Source organism: Xenopus tropicalis, chromosome 2 (assembly GCF_000004195.4).
Source record: "Xenopus tropicalis strain Nigerian chromosome 2, UCB_Xtro_10.0, whole genome shotgun sequence".
NCBI classification, from domain to species: Eukaryota; Metazoa; Chordata; class Amphibia; order Anura; family Pipidae; genus Xenopus; species Xenopus tropicalis.
In genome coordinates, this window is record NC_030678.2 from 145353296 (window position 1) to 145374252 (window position 20957).

The 20957-nt window shown below is 40.1% G+C and overlaps 1 protein-coding gene across 6 annotated transcripts in view; it reads left to right on the plus strand.

The window, feature by feature from the left end:
- Window positions 1–20957, plus strand: part of znf385a (zinc finger protein 385A) — a 150755-nt gene that overhangs the window by 110821 nt on the left and 18977 nt on the right. For all 6 annotated transcript variants that reach the window (XM_004911924.4, XM_004911928.4, XM_004911926.4 and 3 more), the window contains 2 exons: window positions 8124–8234; window positions 18982–19144. In XM_004911924.4, the coding sequence (XP_004911981.1) occupies window positions 8124–8234; window positions 18982–19144 (274 nt within the window). The remainder of the gene's footprint in view (window positions 1–8123; window positions 8235–18981; window positions 19145–20957) is intronic.

Below are 20957 nucleotides of genomic sequence, written 5' to 3' on the forward strand. Positions count from 1 at the left end.
GAATGCTCCATAGTATCATCTAACTCATAGTAACCAATCTGATGGTAGCATTTAATGGTCAAAAAAACATAAGATCAATTACTACTAGACCTGATGCAAACTTTGCACCTCCTCTCTCTCGTGCTGACCATACTATATAATAGTGAATAGCATAAAGCAGGGTTGGGGCGGTATTAGAAGCAGTCCCTTCACAGATCATCCTGCTTTGAGGATTATATGAAATGGCATGCTTTGACCTGATTTATGGCAATCCCTTTGCAAATACTTTTAACTATGTCAACCATAGGGTCGGGCTAATATATTGGCCCCTTAAAATAAAGTAGTTGCTGTTGTGCATGGTCTTCTTGCATTGCATACACCTTAAATAAGCATAGGCACAATTTCCTGAAGATGAAATAGACACAAATAAAAGCAGCCTCTGTTGTAAGGTTAGGTGATCTTTTCAGATTATTGCCAAATGCCAGCTTTTTGTATGTGGAGTCCATGTATCATGTATCATGTACAATGATAGTAGGCTCAGCGGCAGTGGATGATCTATTTTTGGCTGGTTAATTTCCACAGAATGCGTGTGCTTAGGGTCTATGTATGTGTATGCCTGTAGTGTCTATGTATGTATATGCTTGTTGGGTCTATGTATGTGTATGCCTGTAGTGTCTATGTATGTATATGCTTGTAGGGTCTATGTATGTGTATGCTTGTAGGGTCTATGTATGTGTATGCTTGTAGGGTCTATGTATGTGTATGCTTGTAGAGTCTATGTATGTGTATGCTTGTAGGGTCTATGTATGTGTATGCTTGTAGGGTCTATGTATGTGTATGCTTGTTGGGTCTATGTATGTGTATGCTTGTAGGGTCTATGTATGTGTATGCTTGTAGGGTCTATGTATAGGTATGCTCATAGGGTCTATTTATGTGTATGCCTGTAGTGTCTATGTATGTATATGCTTGTTGGGTCTATGTATGTGTATGCCTGTAGTGTCTATGTATGTATATGCTTGTTGGGTCTATGTATGTGTATGCTTGTAGTGTCTATGTATGTATATGCTTGTTGGGTCTATGTATGTGTATGCCTGTAGTGTCTATGTATGTATATGTTTGTTGGGTCTATGTATGTGTATGCTTGTTGGGTCTATGTATGTGTATGCTTGTTGGGTCTATGTATGTGTATGCTTGTAGGGTCTATGTATGTGTATGCTTGTAGGGTCTATGTATGTGTATGCTTGTTGGGTCTATGTATGTGTATGCTTGTAGGGTCTATGTATGTGTATGCTTGTAGGGTCTATGTATGTGTATGCTTGTAGGGTCTATGTATGTGTAAGCTTGTAGGGTCTATGTATAGGTATGCTCATAGGGTCTATTTATGTGTATGCCTGTAGTGTCTATGTATGTATATGCTTGTTGGGTCTATGTATGTGTATGCCTGTAGTGTCTATGTATGTATATGCTTGTTGGGTCTATGTATGTGTATGCCTGTAGTGTCTATGTATGTATATGTTTGTTGGGTCTATGTATGTGTATGCTTGTTGGGTCTATGTATGTGTATGCTTGTTGGGTCTATGTATGTGTATGCTTGTAGGGTCTTTGTATGTGTATGCTTGTAGGGTCTATGTATGTGTATGCTTGTTGGGTCTATGTATGTGTATGCTTGTAGGGTCTATGTATGTGTATGCTTGTAGGGTCTTTGTATGGGTATGCTCATAGGGTCTATGTATGTGTATGCTTGTAGGGTCTATGTATGTGTATGCTTGTAGGGTCTATGTATGTGTATGCTTGTAGGGTCTATGTATGTGTATGCTTGTAGGGTCTATGTATGTGTATGCTTGTTGGGTCTATGTATGTGTATGCTTGTAGGGTCTATGTATAGGTATGCTCATAGGGTCTATTTATGTGTATGCCTGTAGTGTCTATGTATGTATATGCTTGTTGGGTCTATGTATGTGTATGCCTGTAGTGTCTATGTATGTATATGCTTGTTGGGTCTATGTATGTGTATGCTTGTAGTGTCTATGTATGTATATGCTTGTTGGGTCTATGTTTGTGTATGCCTGTAGTGTCTATGTATGTATATGTTTGTTGGGTCTATGTATGTGTATGCCTGTAGTGTCTATGTATGTATATGCTTGTTGGGTCTATGTATGTGTATGCTTGTAGTGTCTATGTATGTATATGCTTGTTGGGTCTATGTATGTGTATGCCTGTAGTGTCTATGTATGTATATGTTTGTTGGGTCTATGTATGTGTATGCTTGTTGGGTCTACAGTGGAGGAAATAATTATTTGACCCCTCACTGATTTTGTAAGTTTGTCCAATGACAAAGAAATGAAAAGTCTCAGAACAGTATCATTTCAATGGTAGGTTTATTTTAACAGTGGCAGATAGCACATCAAAAGGAAAATCGAAAAAATAACTTTAAATAAAAGATAGCAACTGATTTGCATTTCATTGAGTGAAATAAGTTTTTGAACCCCTACCAACCATTAAGAGTTCTGGCTCCCACAGAGTGGTTAGACACTTCTACTCAATTAGTCAACCTCATTAAGGACACCTGTCTTAACTAGTCACCTGTATAAAAGACACCTGTCCACAGAATCAATCAATCAAGCAGACTCCAAACTCTCCAACATGGGAAAGACCAAAGAGCTGTCCAAGGATGTCAGAGACAAAATTGTAGACCTGCACAAGGCTGGAATGGGCTACAAAACCATTAGCAAGAAGCTGGGAGAGAAGGTGACAACTGTTGGTGCGATTGTTCGAAAATGGAAGGAGCACAAAATGACCATCAATCGACCTCGCCCTGGGGCTCCACGCAAGATCTCACCTCGTGGGGTGTCAATGATTCTGAGAAAGGTGAAAAAGCATCCTAGAACTACACGGGAGGAGTTAGTTAATGACCTCAAATTAGCAGGGACCACAGTCACCAAGAAAACCATTGGAAACACATTACACCGCAATGGATTAAAATCCTGCAGGGCTCGCAAGGTCCCCCTGCTCAAGAAGGCACATGTGCAGGCCCGTCTGAAGTTTGCCAATGAACACCTGAATGATTCTGTGAGTGACTGGGAGAAGGTGCTGTGGTCTGATGAGACCAAAATAGAGCTCTTTGGCATTAACTCAACTCGCTGTGTTTGGAGGAAGAAAAATGCTGCCTATGACCCCCAAAACACCGTCCCCACCGTCAAGCATGGAGGTGGAAACATTTTGCTTTGGGGGTGTTTTTCTGCTAAGGGCACAGGACAACTTATTCGCATTAACGGGAAAATGGACGGAGCCATGTATCGTGAAATCCTGAACGACAACCTGCTTCCCTCTGCCAGGAAACTGAAAATGGGTCGTGGATGGGTGTTCCAGCACGACAATGACCCAAAACATACAGCAAAGGCAACAAAGGAGTGGCTCAAGAAGAAGCACATTAAGGTCATGGAGTGGCCTAGTCAGTCTCCGGACCTTAATCCAATAGAAAACCTATGGAGGGAGCTCAAGCTCAGAGTTGCACAGAGACAGCCTCGAAACCTTAGGGATTTAGAGATGATCTGCAAAGAGGAGTGGACCAACATTCCTCCTAAAATGTGCGCAAACTTGGTCATCAATTACAAGAAACGTTTGACCTCTGTGCTTGCAAACAAGGGTTTTTCCACTAAGTATTAAGTCTTTTTTTGTTAGAGGGTTCAAAAACTTATTTCACTCAATGAAATGCAAATCAGTTGCTATCTTTTATTTAAAGTTATTTTTTCGATTTTCCTTTTGATGTGCTATCTGCCACTGTTAAAATAAACCTACCATTGAAATGATACTGTTCTGAGACTTTTCATTTCTTTGTCATTGGACAAACTTACAAAATCAGTGAGGGGTCAAATAATGATTTCCTCCACTGTATGTATGTGTATGCTTGTAGGGTCTATGTATGTGTATGCTTGTAGGGTCTATGTATGTGTATGCTTGTTGGGTCTATGTATGTGTATGCTTGTAGGGTCTATGTATGTGTATGCTTGTAGGGTCTATGTATGGGTATGCTCATAGGGTCTATGTATGTGTATGCTTGTAGGGTCTATGTATGTGTATGCTTGTAGGGTCTATGTATGGGTATGCTCATAGGGTCTATGTATGTGTATGCTTGTAGGGTCTATGTATGTGTATGCTTGTAGGGTCTATGTATGGGTATGCTCATATGGTCTATGTATGTGTATGCTTGTAGGGTCTACGTATGTGTATGCTTGTAGGGTATATGTATAGGTATGCTTGTAGGGTCTATGTATGTGTATGCTTGTAGGGTCAGTATTTGTATGCTTGTAAGGTCTTTGTATGTGTATGTTACTTAGCTCTCTGTATGTATGTGCTCTTAGACCTTTGTTCTCATTAAAAAGCTAATTGCTGCATGGTCCTAAAAGTCTAAGTTAACGTCTTCCATTGTGTCTGCTTCATTGGACACTGTATGAATGTACTGAATGATTTCCTGTATTTTACACGATTTCCCCATTTCTCTAAGGACATAAAAATGAAAGGATTCAGCCAGAGCATGATTAAAATCATATGCAAGGAAAATCACATATGTAGAGGGGCCAATAGCTGCAGACTTGGCAAATAAACATAAACTAATGTCACATGGTGAGACCTTACATCATCTAAGGAAGTTAGCCAAAATTCAAACAACTGCCTAATATTGGTCAGGCACCCAAGTTAGTGTAAGCCATGGCTTGTTAACCTAAGATACAGCCATGTCAATGCAATTCTTGGGTTATGAACACACTAGCTAGATTTGATTGTCACACAGACCAAAATATGTCATCAGTTAAGGATAGACTAGTTGCAGTTAGACTTCTGGGAAGCTATCTTAGGTCTTATAGTTATGCTGTGCTTATAATAAGCAGACATGGGCTAGTACAGTAGATAAGACATGTGCTATAGTTTGTGGAATTTAGCCTCCCTGTATAACTATGTATATAGTGTTGACATGTTTACACAGCACTTTACAGAGATTATAGATTCACATCAGTTACCCACTGATCACACTCAGCTAGCTGAATACCCATAGATTGTAATACCCATAGATTGTAGAATTTCCCAACTAGAGTTAGCTATAACAGATGGGCACTTCTGTAGCGCTGGCTGCTAATCTGAGACTGTGTGAAATTTGGCCATATGTGTGGATAGTCTGCTTCCTGGTTAAGGTGGCCATACATGGGCAGATTTAAGATGCTGATTTTGGTCCTTCAGATTGATTTGGCACCTGCCTTTGTATAAGGCCCTCCGATGGGTTTACCTGATATCTGGCTGAAAATCAGCAATCGGGCAGGTTTGAGGACCGCATTGGCTCATTGATGTGGTCCTTGCCCTACAGCCAAACAACAATATTAGCACGATATCCAATATCTCCAACCTTAGGTTGGCATATCGCTGGAAAGTTCTGCTTGTCTGGCAACCTTGCCAAAGGAGCAGATCTTATAGCAAATGGCCACCTTAAAAAAGCATTTGGAAGATGCTAGGACAAGTTATAGTACAACAGGAGCTGGAGGACCACTAGCTATACTGTCCGGCTTTAACACATAGAAAAGGAAGACATTGAACAATAACATTAAGAACTTTTCTGACTAAATGACCCTTTTCAGGCCAAGGTCCTTTCTGCTCGGTCCTAAATCAGTTTCTGCAGAAGACTTGGTATTTTGGCCTCCCCACTTGTTTTGTCTCTGTGGAAAACTGTTGTTCTGTTTCAGGAATGCGGTAGTATCTTGCAGTGAGGGGGTGGAAGAGAAGTTACTTTTAAATCTCCTCCTGGCTTTTCTTCAGTGATCAATGCTTTGATCGTTGCTAGCCTGACAACTTTGGCCAGAATCAACCTTACACATAAGCAACTAACACATTCTCCACTGCTGCATTTATTTTACAGTTTATCAGGGAAGGGAAGTGTGTACAAGGCACAAATAATTGTTTAAGAGGGGTTGCATTATTCTTCACCAAGCATTCAGTATAAAGAATCACCCAAACAGAATCACTATAGTTTTATCAATGTTTGCAACTTGTATCGCCAGCGTAGGCTCATTTCATATGGTGGTCACTGTCTTTGATTAGGATCTTTGTCCACACTGTTTCAAACACAAGCTGCCCTATTTTTATTGTGTTCTTTGAGCCTCCACAGTCCTGCAATTTGGAGCAGGGCATAAGGGAACCAAAAAATGACCAGCACTCTGGAGCTGGCTGTAATGCCTGAGTTACCTTAGCAAGTTGCATCCATGGACTCGGCTCACTTGATGCCACATAGGCCCAGTAATCTCACACGTAGAATGAATATGTGTGCTGCAGAATGCACACATCTCATGCATGTGTTGGCACATCATTGATGCTAATTAGTGGTCTACTGCAAGGATACTCTACATTGCTTCATAAATGAGCCTTTGTGTATAATAGGGAGTCTTTCAGACCAGCAGATCCAGCATTTTTAAAGGCAAGTGCACTAAAAGCTCCAGGATTAAATTCTTTGCAGCATCTATGTGTAGAAAGAAAATTACGTTTTCTGTTCTTCTCAATGTTTCTAGTCAATATGGCAGCATTCTGCACACAGGGCGGTATTTTGTTAAACGCTGTACCCCCCCCTCCCTTCCCACAACTGGAGAATACTATTGACCTTGCTAAACTGAAATAGCACGGGGGGTGCAAAGATGAGCCAGTCCTATACCACTTTCCCACACCCAGGGCCTTGTAACTAGGGCAGACAGTCTTCATTGTAAGGGGAGAGGGCTGTATAAATGTATTTATGCAAATAAGGTATGGGCTAGATGTACAAAACTGTAGACCAACAGTGGCACCTGGTGGGGGTGAAAGGTTTTTATGAACTACAACTCCTAGCACTCATCAGCAGTCTTCTTGCTGGAAGTTGAATGCAGGGAGAGGGCCACAGGTTATCAATTCCTCCCAGCAGTATAGGGAGTAATACTATGTCTCATTCACACACGCATTTGGTTAGATGGCATTAAAACTAAATGGCATGCTGTAAGGCATAAGAATATCTGTTCTACCTACAGAAGCCAAACAACATTGACACATTTTGCACAGGAGCTCATAGCTTTCAAGTTGCAGCAATAAAGCTCTAGATTTATATAGATAGTTTCACAGATCTCTAATTAAAGCCTTTGGCTAATAACCTTCTCTAAGACTGCTGTGCTGGTGTCACACACATGGTGTTTCTATATTGGGCTGCCTACAACAAAGTGCTATACATTATGGTATGAATAAAAGATAATAGTAGCAAGGGAATCATTTCGCTATTTTGCACGCTCGTTGTAATCTAGCAAACATTTGCTTTTATGTTGTTGTATTTGTAATTTATTTCTCATGTGGAAACCCTGGTGTACAGTAATTAATTAGTAACTACTTTTCTTGAGAAATAACCTTTAATTATATGCACCACAAATCTGACAGTGTATCAGGGTGAGAGACTGGTGTTTCAATGCTGTATGGCAGCTGAAGCAGAATTATAGTTCAACAGCAGCTAGATGATCATTGGTTGGATATGCTCTGTCATCCCTAGACCATAAGCATGCAGTTTGATGGGGTATCTTATTATGACATGGGTCCTTAGAAGTGAGAATAGGATGGCAGCTGTTAGCTAGAATGTGTCTCTCTTTAGGGACATAGTGGCCTACAGGTAAGTTGGAGGAATCAGCAAGACCAACAGTTGTTCTTTCTTTGCCTTTAGGCCCTGCTCTTCAAGTTCAGAGAGGAGTGATGAGGGTGGATTTCCCCTGGGGAAGGGTGGGAGAATGAGACATTCCCTCCAAGCAGTAAAATAAAACATTCTTGCTGCATAAGCTTTCCCTAAACACTAGCCCAGCAACCATCCTGCTGCTGCTAGAAAGCACAGACCATCATCATACATTGCGAGACTAGCTAGCGCTGCACTCTTTGCATTCCCACAACCTTACACACCTGTTAAATACTGCTAGTTTGCCAGAAGGGTTTGCAAGAGCTCTTCTTCTTTAGCTTCAGCCTTCTAATGCTCTCCGCTTGCCTCAACATTTATCGACTTGGGAGGAATTCATACACAAAAAGCTGGAATTAACCTTGCTTCTTCTCTCCAATGGCATGCATATCTTAGTGCTCTGTTTGACTGAGCCCTGCCTATGTCTACACAGATGGACCCAGTGCAGAAGGCCGTTATAAGCCCGAGTTTTGGGGTACCAATTATCAAGACGAAGAGACCAGTGATTTCCTGTAATGTGTGCCAGATCCGCTTTAATTCTGAGGTAAGTGCACCTAAACTACTGCTCATCATACACTTTCTGCAAGAAACCAGAGTTTAATGTAGCAAGCATTCACCTTCACCTTCTCTAATTTAAGCTCAGTTTAACTTTAGAATCAAAGTTCCAGTATGGACATGTTAAGACCCGATAATACGTTAAACATAGCATATAAGGGCATGTAGCTTAGCTCAGACTGGAGGCCCCTAAAATCAGTTTAATGTCGATTGAACAGATTTGAAACTACCCCTGGGGCAAGGAGCACCTTGGCACGCTAATGCAGTCCTTGAGCCAATGGCCTGCATCCTGTCAACCATGCCAACTTATTCTAGAGTGGACCGTCCAGTTTAGATTGTTACATTCAGTTCTTTCAGGAAAGAGAGTGCACCTAAATGTAGGACACTACTTTATCTCCAAGGTAGGTAGAGGAAATTTAGAAAGAAGAGTTATGTTGCCTTTGAATCACCCCCAAATAAGTGGCATGTTAAATATGTAGTTTCCTCAGCTCTTCTCTGGAGTGATGTATTGCTAACTACCAAACCCCAACCTGGTGTAATTTATAAACAAGCATCTCTTTTAGTTTCAGTTATCTTTTACATTATCTTTGCTCTTCATATCTATGTTCCAATTCAACGAAAGAGCGGGCAGTACAGTAGTCTCCAGCTAGAATAGGAATTAATTGTAACAGGGCCTTCACTTAGTCTGATTGCTTCAAAACTAATCCTTCTGTGCCAGCTCCAAGCAAACTGCCCCACATTTCAAGCAGCTGCCTTAACAGCTGGATGATTTAAATGATGTTTCAGTGCTCAGCACCAAGTTGAGGAGGGGGTGAGTAAAATGGGAGGGGGGCCCCTGAGAGCGCTTTTGTTTGTTTCCCATCCGCAGCTGCAGACCCTGACCGAGGACAAAAATCCAAAGAGGGGCAGACCAGTATTTATGCTCACCAGTACGCCGTACACGTGATTCTTGACGCAGCTGCGGTTTTATTAAAGTCACTGCTTTGCACATATACAATTGATTTGTAATAAATAACAGTGGTGCAGATATTAGGAAATGTATTGACACCCTGCAGCTGTTGTTGAACTAAAGAGGAGGGCTGAACCTAAACAGATTTATTCTTGTACATAGTAAGATTTCCCTGTCAAGGTGGTGATGTCATGAAAAATATACAGTTCTGTGCACTCTGTTTGCTTGTGACCACAGGTTCTTTAACTTAAACCAGTCATACTACTGTATCTGCCTTCCAACTCATTTGGGCAGGTATGTGGCCTAAACAACAGCCTCCACAACTGATATCTGATTGAGGCTCAGACCAATTTGGCCAAAATAAGAGAATACTCCAGTAGTTTAGTGTCTTCACAATGAGCAGATATTTGCATGTATGACTAGCTTTAGTTGTCAAGGCTAGTGTCTGTTTCAGGAATGAGCAGCCATGGCCTGTGCAATATAAATAGAAAATAATGAATGCAGAATGCTACCTGAGGAAGGACCTTTGGAGTTCTGAAACATTCTTTTAAACAAATTCCTCTCTCATAAATTCACCATACTGATATTTCAAGAGCTCTTCCGGTGTACAATATTGCTGCATTTGTAATTTGACCAAGATCTATGCCTGACCTGATAATCAGAGAACTAGACCCTATAAATGGCCATACACGTGCATACAGATCCACTTTGTTGGTAAGGTTGCCAGATGAGAGGATCTTTGCCCAATTTGTCTACCTTTATTCTGGGCCAAATCTGGCTGATAGATATCAGGCCGATATTTGGAGGCAGTAAGGTAGTTCACATACACATGCAGATAAGGTGCCAACTCAATCTGAGGGAGCTGAATCAGCAGATTAAATATGCCTGTGTATTGCCAGCTTTCTACTAATAGTGACATTTCCGTTTGGTGGGATCATGTTTGAATAAAAATAATTACTACACCTCTCAGAAGATAGTCTTCAGGAAGTTGGAACTCGACAACATGTTTTTGCCATGTTACCATACAAAGCCATTGGCTACAAACTCTGCTTTGAGTAAAGCCTAAACAGAATAGAGACTCTCACAGAAGTAGGTGCAGATAAATGTGCAATACCTGTACAATTGTGTCATCACTGATGGGTGCTTACTTACACACTTTTCTTATTAATAACTGAAAAACTATAGTGAAGAGCAACTACCAACAATAGAAAGTAATAAATATTAGGTTTATAGGGCGTCATTTACTAACAGGGCAAGAGGCTAGGCACAGAATATGAACTTCTTTCTTTCCCACAATGCACCTCTACATATGTAAATGAGGTCAGATTTCATCAAGAAATAGAGTTTGTTTTGTGCAAACAGTGGAAAATGTTTAGGGAAATGTGATCATATAGATGTGTTATGCTTTATTATTGAGATTGTAGCTGTTTTATTGATAAGGTCTATTCTGACAAACTTTAAGTAAATATCACCTACACTTTGTACATCACAAAGCTACTCTCACAGAACTACTTTCCTACCAACTTTTCGACTGTACAGTGTCTTTCTTAGTTCTCTTACACTCACACTTAGAGCATAACAGATCTACCCCCATATGTAATTAAAGGGACTAGATGTTTGCTTTTAAACAGTAAATTCTACCAGCCTATTGGTTGCTATGAGTTATTGCTCCGGGGCAAACCTAATGCCTTTTATTGCATAACCCATAACTACTCTCCTACCTAAACACAGGAAAAACAGCTTGAGTGATAAGGTAGAAGTCTTACCCTTGGTTACGATGGGTCCGGGTGCTCATGCCCCAGACCTTCATCTTAGGGAGCCAATGTGAGGATTAGACATAGGAAAAAATCAGGCAGGCAATCCGGATCCAGCTTATTTTAAAATTAAAGCATCTTTAGTTTATTATATCCATACACAAGATGCCAAAAGAAGCCTCACGCGTTTCGCACCAAAAGGGGTACTTAGTCATAGGCTCATCTGCCTTATTCGTACAGTACCTTTGTGCATCACACATCTCATGCCCACTATAGCATAGCAATTCCTGTTCCTTATCTACTCTATTTGTTTCTGCTATTGAAGACATGTGGACATTGAGACACTGCATATCATATGTCTCCTTCCATTTTGCAATTTAGCGCTTCCTGAATTCAAAAATGCATATCTCTACTTGTTCACTATTGTGAGGTTACAAATATCACTGAATATCCAGCAGAGATTAACCGGAAGGGTAGAAAATCTCATGACTGCATGAAAGGTTAATTCTATTTTTATTTTAAAACTATCCTCATTTGCAAATCAGTTTTACTTAACAAAATAATCAGGTGTTCCATTTATAAATAGAGCCCATTTCTGTGCTGTGAGAGGAAGGCGGTGAAACTTATATTAATTACCTCCCACATTAACTTAGCATTTCACACTGAAGCAAATAAGCTGCTATGCAAAGTGAAATGGAGTATCAGCCCTGAATCTCTTTAACCCCTTGTATGTTCAGATCCGATATTCTGCACAGGAAATTATGAGATACACTGTACAATCTTGTTTGCTTAGAGTGATCTGTAGCTTAATGCAAAGGAAGCCAGTGAGCATTAGGAAAGGCCTTTGGGGTGTTATGGGATTGTAGTTCAGCAACAGAATGCACATAGGTGCCTTATTTTTATATTTTTTTGAGGCTTTCAGTTTCTTTAGGAAAGGAAGTCGATAAATAATTCAGAAGTCTCTTGCACTGTATAAAAGGGGGCTTTGTTGTGCTGCAGGCAACATTTATATTTCAAGAACTGTGTGCCAAACTTTTATTATATTCCCACTGAAGGAATACAACATATACAGAGCATACAAAAAAAGAATAGAGAGATTTACCTTTTTACCCGGGAATATCACTACTACTAATACTAAGTGGCTCAGTTTTACGGCAACAGGAGGGGGAATGTGTGTATACAAGCCTCAGTGTATATAATCCCCAGGCTATCTTAGCTAAAAGCCAAATGCAAATGAAGTGATAACAAGCTCACCCCGTAAATGATGTGGTCCGGGTGTATAAACCCCGGACCCTCCACCTCCAACACACGACTTCCTGGCAAATCCTGGCAAAGTTATTGGGAAAAGCACTCACCAAAGACAAGTGGTGGTCCAGGTGCAGTGCCCTAAACCCGTAGCTTGAGGTATTTAGCGAACATCAGTTTGAAGAAAAATAGCACGCACTCCTTGGTCCACTAAAATTTTTCTTTATTGCAGAGATCTTAAAAAAAAAAGGTCCTGATGCGTTTCGTATACAGAAGATACGTAGTCATAGGGGCAGGGGGTATCAGAAAACTTGGCCAGTGCTGGCTATAACTGTTCTCTTCCATATCAAAACAAGACTTGAGGGAATGGATCATGGCAAATTGTGGTCTTGTGGTAGATGACTCTACACAACTGTGCACATTTTGCTCTAGTAATAATCTATTATTGTATGCCCCATTGGCATACAACGTATGCCTCTGCTTTCATGGCCATGCTTTAGAGTGAAGGCACACAGAGCTATTAGTAGCAGCTACTTGTTGTGGCTACAAAAGTAGAGAATGATGATCATAAGGCTGACGTGGCGTATTCTCGCCAAGCCGAAAAATGCTTGCAGAGAATACTGCACCCGAGCGTATCTCATTCATTTGGGTGCAGGCACAGGTAGGACGCATTTACAGTAGTGGTGCGCCACGTCTGACTGATAATTGTCTGATAATATTTAACTGATAATTGTCTCTATGTGTGTTTTAGCAGAGGCAATTCTGAGTATTCGCAGGGTATTTTCTGGTATTTAGTAGGTGTGACATGTAGCTGCTGCTAAGTAGCTCTGTGTGTCTTTTCCCTAGACACACAGAAAACACTAGAAAATTCCAAGTGTGTTTTTGTCTGAGTTTTCTAGATTCGAGGCAGGAATTGCCCTCAGTTAAATCCTATAAGAATCACCTGGACCTTTGGGTGCACTTGTGGGTCAGCCAATTACTGCTTGAAAATTCTTGCTAATGCATTTTTGAACAATAATCGTATGACCCATGAATTCTACCACATGTGCAAGTGATTCTCCAAGGTATGAATTGAGGGCTTTTGTCATCAGCCCGCTAAGCTGGAAAATGCTTATCTAACAAATCACTTGAAATTGCCATTACCCTTAGGATATGTTCACATGAGTTTTGCCTTGTCATCATTAATGCTTACGGTTCCATACACACAGGAATATAGATGAATGGATTGTAAATGCAAAATATCCCAATTTGTGCATAGCCATGTGACTCAGTGGTCCTTATTTTATCTTGTGTTGCTTTAACTGACATTAACCCTGCATACACTTTATTTTGCCTTAAAATAAGTTGTTAAGGATAATTCTGTTTAGAAGAGGCTGAAAGGTGAAAAGGTGAAAAGATTCAAGATGAGCCTAAAATAAAACCACATCCCTTCATTACCACAATTCCTGATTGTGACCCAAACTCTCAGACATATTGCAACATATAGCATTTCATATTAAAGTTATAAAACTGTAGAATTAACAGATGATAGCTTTGTGTCAGCATATCTTGCCTTCTCTGTGCCTGGGGCTGTAGTCATACAAAGCTGGTGTCCTGGCAGTGAGGTGTTTGACAAATTTCCCTTTGCCCCAGGAGGCTATGGGTGTGTTGTGAGTAAGACTGGCCAAGAATTTTTTGGAGGCGACTTCCTGTTAATCCCCAGTTATCTAAACAGTGTATTGAGGCTGCGTGGGGAGATATTAAGCGAATGTCGGCTCAACGGCAGCCAAAAGGGAGAGGCTGCTCTCTCTATCTCTCCTTCTGCTCTTGTTCTGATTTTCCATATTCAGCACTTATGTGATTAAATGAGACCAATGTGAGGGCAGATGGTCTCTAGTGCCTGTGCATTTGTTGCACTCCCCTGAAATAGGGCAATGTATGGTCAAGGATATTGCGCAGTTCTTTTATCACTGGGCAGATCAGTATCATTCTCATGTCAGGTATATTATAAAATGTTTGCCAAATAAACCAATTACAGCTATGGGTTTCCTTATCCAGAAAGCCCTGTATCACTGGAAAGTCATCTCCCAAGTCCATTTTATTCAAATAATTCAAAATTTTAAACAATTCCTTCTTCTGCGTAATAGAAAACCTTATCCAGAAAACCTGTAATACATAGTATTCCAGATACTAGATCTTGTACCTGTATTATGATTTATATGACTCCAACATATACTGTATGACAGCAATTTATAAAGATTATAAATCATTCATCCAAACATTCCACCACTTAAATAACTGTGTGACCTTCTTATATTGGATTATATTTTAATGTAACTGATGAGCCCTAGCATTATGCCAGCTCGTTTTTATATTGATAAATACAATTACTTAAACATCCAAAGTATACAATAACATATGCCCATGCATTTATTGAAGAGAGATGAGTGTGAGTGTATACATTCCCCTCTTTAAATATATTCTGACATAGTGGCAGATGTTTAAGGTATGCTAAATATCCAGTTTAAAAATCTCTTCTATGTTACTGGAAAGTCATATTTCTCTATACTGAATTAGGAAAAATACTAATTTCCTGCATGTTCTTGGGATATTTTACATGTCTATTTACAATTCCAGACTGCTATGTTATCAGTTGAGTAGTGGATGAGTACAGGCTGTAGGAATGCAGGAATGTATACAGCACAGGCCTGATGGGTGGGGGTGGCCAGTGGAGAAATGAAGAAGAAAATAATATGGGTTTGGCACTGAATAGAAAAAAGCTCATACTTCCCTGGAGCCAATGATGTCTGCATTTGGGCCATTTGAGCAATAAGCAGTATAGCTTCACATGAACTTACATGTGTTTTAGCTTTGTATATATATATATATATATATATATATAAATGGGGGAGGGCACAATTATACCCTCCATATGTTGTTAAACTTCCAGCACTTCCATCACCCTTTGGCTGTTAAGAGATGCTGTAAATTGCCGTTTAACACTGAGGAACCTGACTGGCAACACTTACCATAATATTTCCAGTAAAAAAAGTCCCATCTGACCTTGTTAAAAAATAACTTAAGTGTGGGAGAATGTTTGTCAAATATGCTGAGTTTAGAAAAGATAAAAATAGTCCATATAATGATCCCGTGCTGTACATAAACCTCTTGTTTTCCCATCCATGCCTTTACTTGCTGGGTTTTCTAGACCATACTTACATTAACTGTCTCCTGCTCCACTGCTTGTCACTTCAGATTTACAGGAGAGATAATAACAGTTTCCTGGTCTCCTTGCTTGTGCAGAACTGATCAATCCCAATAAAAACAGCAGAGATAATAAATCTGCCAACGCCTTTCCATCAGTGACAACCAGCCTGAGAAAATGATGCAAGGGACACTAGGAACACCATGAAATATTCATACCAGGCAATTTAAGCTGTTAGGAATCCTGTACATTCATGTGCTGGGAAGTCTGAAAATAATGGTGTATTATTTTTGTATTGTATATTTTTTTCCTGATATTGATTCTTAAGGAAAAATAAATCTAGATTCAATTAAGTGGGGATGGGTTTTAGTCTGACACCAGTAGTTTGGAGGTCAGAATGGAAGTGTAATCAGAGAGGGTGTCTATATGAAGCAGTAAAAAAAAGTAACAGTAAAAAATGTAGCCTCACAGAGCATCAGTCTTTTGTTTTTGCAAGCTGGATAAAGGCAGAATAGGGGAGCAAACACAAAAACCATTAAACGCTGATTAAAAAGTTGCCAAGAATGGGCAAAATTATAATACACTAAAATTAATTTAAGAAAATAAAGGTTAACTTGTATGTAGGGACTGGCCGGAAGAAGCCCTGGATGCAGAAGAATGAACAGCATGTAGTAAAGGGTCAAAGCCAGAACTCAGCTGGCCAAACAGGATGTCACAGGACTATAGAGGACTGGAGTCAGAGAAGTAGCCAGGGTTCAGAGCCAGAACAAGCCAGAGACCTATCCAGGCCAGGATAAAAGCCAGAAGTTAGACAGCCAAGAGAGGCACAAGGGAGAAAACAACCATCAAATTCAAGAGCAAGATCAATGGATAGGAAAGGAACACAAGCTCTGGACACTCATTCAGAGACCAACTGACCAAGCATTACAGTGCAGTTTTAGTTAGTATGGTGTCATAAAGGCCTTAAAGAACAGAAGAAAGTGACTTTTGTAGGGTATTTGGATCATTAAGGCATATTAAAACACAGGAAGCACTGATTATGATACAGCTCTCCGGCACTGGTTAATAAGTGTTCCCTGACTGATTCAGTAATCCTAAAATTGTATATATCTGGTCATTCAGCCATGTCACTCTATGCCTATATCACATTTAAAGATCAGGATAAGGAAACCATTCCAACTGCCAGACCTTGCTTAAATTTGTGGGAAAGTCTGTGTATAGCTTTACAATTCCAAGAAAGCCCCTGTGGTTTATCTGTTGTACAGCTCTGGGAATATGTTGGCACTTTACTATATTAATAACTGTAACCAAACATTGTGACTTGCTTAGAGGTCACTGTCTGGATTTAAGAAGGGTCTATAATGTGAAAAAACAAAATTTATTTCTCTCTCAATTTTATGTAGCCATCTGTGGGATGTGAAATCTTGTCTGCACTCACTTAGAAATTATATCAACATTATAGAAACCCAGTAGGATTGCTCTGCCTCCCATAAGGATTAATTATATCTTAGCTGGGATCAAGTACAAGGTACTGTTTTATTATTACAGAGAAAGTCATTTTTAAAAAATCTGATTTATTTGATTAAAATGAAGTCTTTATTTTGTAGCATGCATTTGAACATATTCCTTGGGGCATATGGACTTGGGGTTAATGTGGCCAGACTATCGTCAAGGTTGTATCCACCCAAAAGTGAAGCAATGCATATACATCTTTTGTAATAAAGTATATTTTGGGGGGCAATTTACCAATACTTCAAAACTAGTTATTATGGAGTGAATGAACACTCCTGAACCCAGCGCTTCTTGATGAGCAATCCGTGTATGTGAATCTTCAATGTAGTAAAAGGTCAATGCTGCTTCCTCCTGGTGTCAGCTCCCCTTAAGATGACATATACTTCAAAACTAGTAAAGGGAATACAGCAAAGAAATGGCAGTGATCTTCTTAGTTTAAAGACACTTATAGACACTCAGCAATCCACCCGAACTATGCAATGTATCCACCTAGCCTAAAGGTCCCCTACACCATAAGATCCGCTCGCTTGGCGATGTCGCCAAGCGAGTGGATCTTCTCCCGATATTCCCCACCTACGGGTGGGAGATATCGGGAGAATCCAGGGTAATTCTGGGGTCATACGATCATAAGTAAAGTTGGTCTGGGGACAGTCCCCGATCCGACTAGATTTTTTAACCTGCCTGATCGAGATGTGTCCGATTTCAGGCCAGATATCGGTCGGGCAGGCCCGTTGGAGGTGCCCATACATGGGGACCTTAAGATCAGTTGTAACCATGCATCTTTCTGAAAGTACTTGCCCATTTTCCAGCAGAATTCAAGCACTATCTAACAAGACAACAAGGAGTGGAGGGCTTGCAGAAAGTTTGTTTATTTCCAGAAGTTCAAATGTATCTCAGTGCACCCCATATCAGCCATCCAGATAATTGGTTTTATAGGTGTATATACTGTTGTTGAGGGGTAAGCAATATTTTTTCAAAAATGAGAACTCATATTCTGGGTTTACTAAGCCAGCACATGAGCTTCTGGATCTGTAAATTGAAGGGGTTTCAATTACCCATAATTGAAATTTATTTTTGTGCATCTACCAAAGAAAAATTATAAGCTGGTGATTATGGATGAAATGTATTTCAGAAATTGCCAGTCGTGGGTTAAAGCTAATTGGTGCTGTGAGTTCCTTTACAAGAATATATATATACAGGTATGGGACTTAAATCTCCAGAATGCTTGGGATAACAGATCCCATACCTGCATGTATTGATCTGATAGAATGAAAACATATTTCTTTAAGCAGTGATGACTCACAATCAGAATATGAACTGTTTCTGCCGACACCAAATGGTGCATGTCTCAGCCGCAGTGCTTCACACAACATCAAAAGCAGTGACAGTTGGGAAGCATGTACTTGCAGTACATTACACATGACTTTATCTTGTAATATGAAAGCAACAGGCTCTGTTTGGAACCAGTCTTCTGATTGTTTGGGTAGAAAGTTTACATTATTATCTGACTGGAGAGGAGGAAGGGGAGCCAGAGAATGTCAAACTCTTTGTAAATCAAACTGTTGAAACTTACTTGGAAATGAATTTATTATACATTGTACACTCGCCCTGTAAACATCCTAAAATGTATTGTTCTTTTTTCATTTCCTAGCTGCAGAGAGTCCAGATGAAAGAATTACTTGTGGAACATGTTAAACTGAAATACTATAACTCAGGATAAAATAGACTTGAAGATATACATTTAATTTACATTATGCTTCATTGGATGAACTTCATCTCCCCTTCTTTATAGCCCTACTATTTATGTTTTAATTATTAAATACCTTGCATATAAAACTTGTAATCTAAGCATTGATGCATACTGCAGGTTGAAGTGTTTGCATGGTCACCAGTTTTGATCCTTTAAATTAAAAATTCTTCTCATGTGGCAAAATCACTGAGCTGCTCCACCCTTGTTCAGTCAGTTGATTTTGCATGTTAGAACATTTGGCACTATTCTTTATTAGGGACATTGTGTTTTTGTGACGTTGGTGTTAAGCTGCGTGTATGAGCTGCAAAAATCTCCATCTGTTAACTTCTTACTTCTGTGCAGAGCCAAGCAGAGGCACACTACAAAGGCAATCGACATGCTCGCAGGGTGAAAGGGATTGAGAATGCAAAGACTAGACAGAAAGAAGGTGGCCAAGATAGTGACAGAACCACCCCTATGATCAGTCCAACTCCCAGCGCCAGTGAGAGCGACTCTGACAGCAAAGGTGAGTTTTATGCAGCATGTTCTTCTAAATTTAATTCATTTCCTTGCAGAGCAGGAATTATTGCTAAGATAACTACTACTATTTACATCTTTGCTTTTTCACATGCAATAAAGAAGAGCTTATATATACAATAAAAAGCTTATATATGCAATAAAGAAGAGCTTATATCATGTGCTGTACTTAGATATAAACAGTATATAAAAATAAAGGAAGTCCTGCTTGATAAGTGCATATAGTTTTTGTCAGTTTATACATATAAGACTCTTTATCAGGGTTCACTGGATAAATAGGAAATTAGGCAGGAAACTACATTACTTGAGAAAAGTCAAAGTTATAGTAACAAGCAATTATGACATGCACCTGCAAGCCAGAATGCTGGCCAAGTTTTATATTGTGACGCACTTGCCTTGTGAAATACAAAATCTAAATCTTTTAGGACTGAGATTGAGAGGGGGGCTGAAATTCCAACTCTTGAAGTGTTGAAGTGAGAAGAGGAGTGAGGAAGGTGTCAGGTATTGACCCAAGCTAGCAGAGCAGTGAGAAAGGTGTCAGGTATTGACCCAAGCTAGCAGATGAGTGAGGAACGTGTCAGGTATTGACCCAAGCTAGCAGAGCAGTGAGGAAGGTGTCAAGCATTGACCCAAGCTAGCAGAGCGGTGAGGAAGGTGTCAGGTATTGACCCAAGCTAGCAGAGCAGTGAGGAAGGTGTCAAGCATTGACCCAAGCTAGCAGAGCGGTGAGGAAGGTGTCAGGTATTGACCCAAGCTAGCAGAGCAGTGAGGAAGGTGTCAGGTATTGACCCAAGCTAGCAGAGAGGCGAGGAAGGTGTCAGGTATTGACCCAAGCTAGCAGAGGGAAGAGCAAGATGCCAGGTATTGACCCAAGCTAGCAGAGGAGAGAGGAAGTTGTCAGGTATTGACCCAAGCTAGCAGAGGAGTGAGGAAGGTTTCAGGTATTGACTCAAGATAGCAGAGGAGTGAGGAAGTTGTCAGGTATTGACCCAAGCTAGCAGAGGAGTGAGGCAGGTGTCTGGTATTGAGCCAAGCTAGCAGAGGAGTGAGGAAGGTTTCAGGTATTGACCCAAGATAGCAGAAGGGGTAAGGAAGGTGCCCAGTATTGACCCAAGCTAGCAGAGGAGTGAGGAAGGTGTCAGGTATTGACCCAAGATAGCAGGAGGGGTAAGGAAGGTGTCCGGTATTGACCCAAGATAGCAGAGGAGTGATTAAGGTGTCAGGTATTGAGCCAAGACAAGATGCTGAGTAAACGGGAATCATGATCATACCAGCAACAGTAATGCAGATCCTGGAAGTTGCTAATCAGGACAAAATCAGTAAGGATAGCAGCTTAGGTTTTTGTCGAAGAAGACTTTGGGTCAAAGCAACAGAAATATAAGTATGGAAATCATTAAATTTAAGAAACTTTGAGTACAAACACATTTCTCTGCCATTAAAAACCCCATTGTAATAACATCTTCATAGTTTCTCTGTGTTTCTTTTGGCAATGATATTCCTTCTCTTTCTCTCATGATTCAGGGGACAAGGAAAAGTGCAAATCAATATGCAGTGACTGAAGGGGTACAATTTATATCACTAGGATTAAGCTGCTGTGTACCCTGTGCCACACATTAATCATGTGCAGTTTGGACACTATTTTATGAGGGAATGGAAAAGATTAGAGATGGCATAAAAATGAATAATGAATAGGACAGGTCAGTAAGGAGGAAAGCCTGCCTATTATACAAAGTATTAAAGGTAAAAACCCCACATTTTGGAATTTTTGGAACTCAGTTGGACTTATATAAAAAGGTGCATAA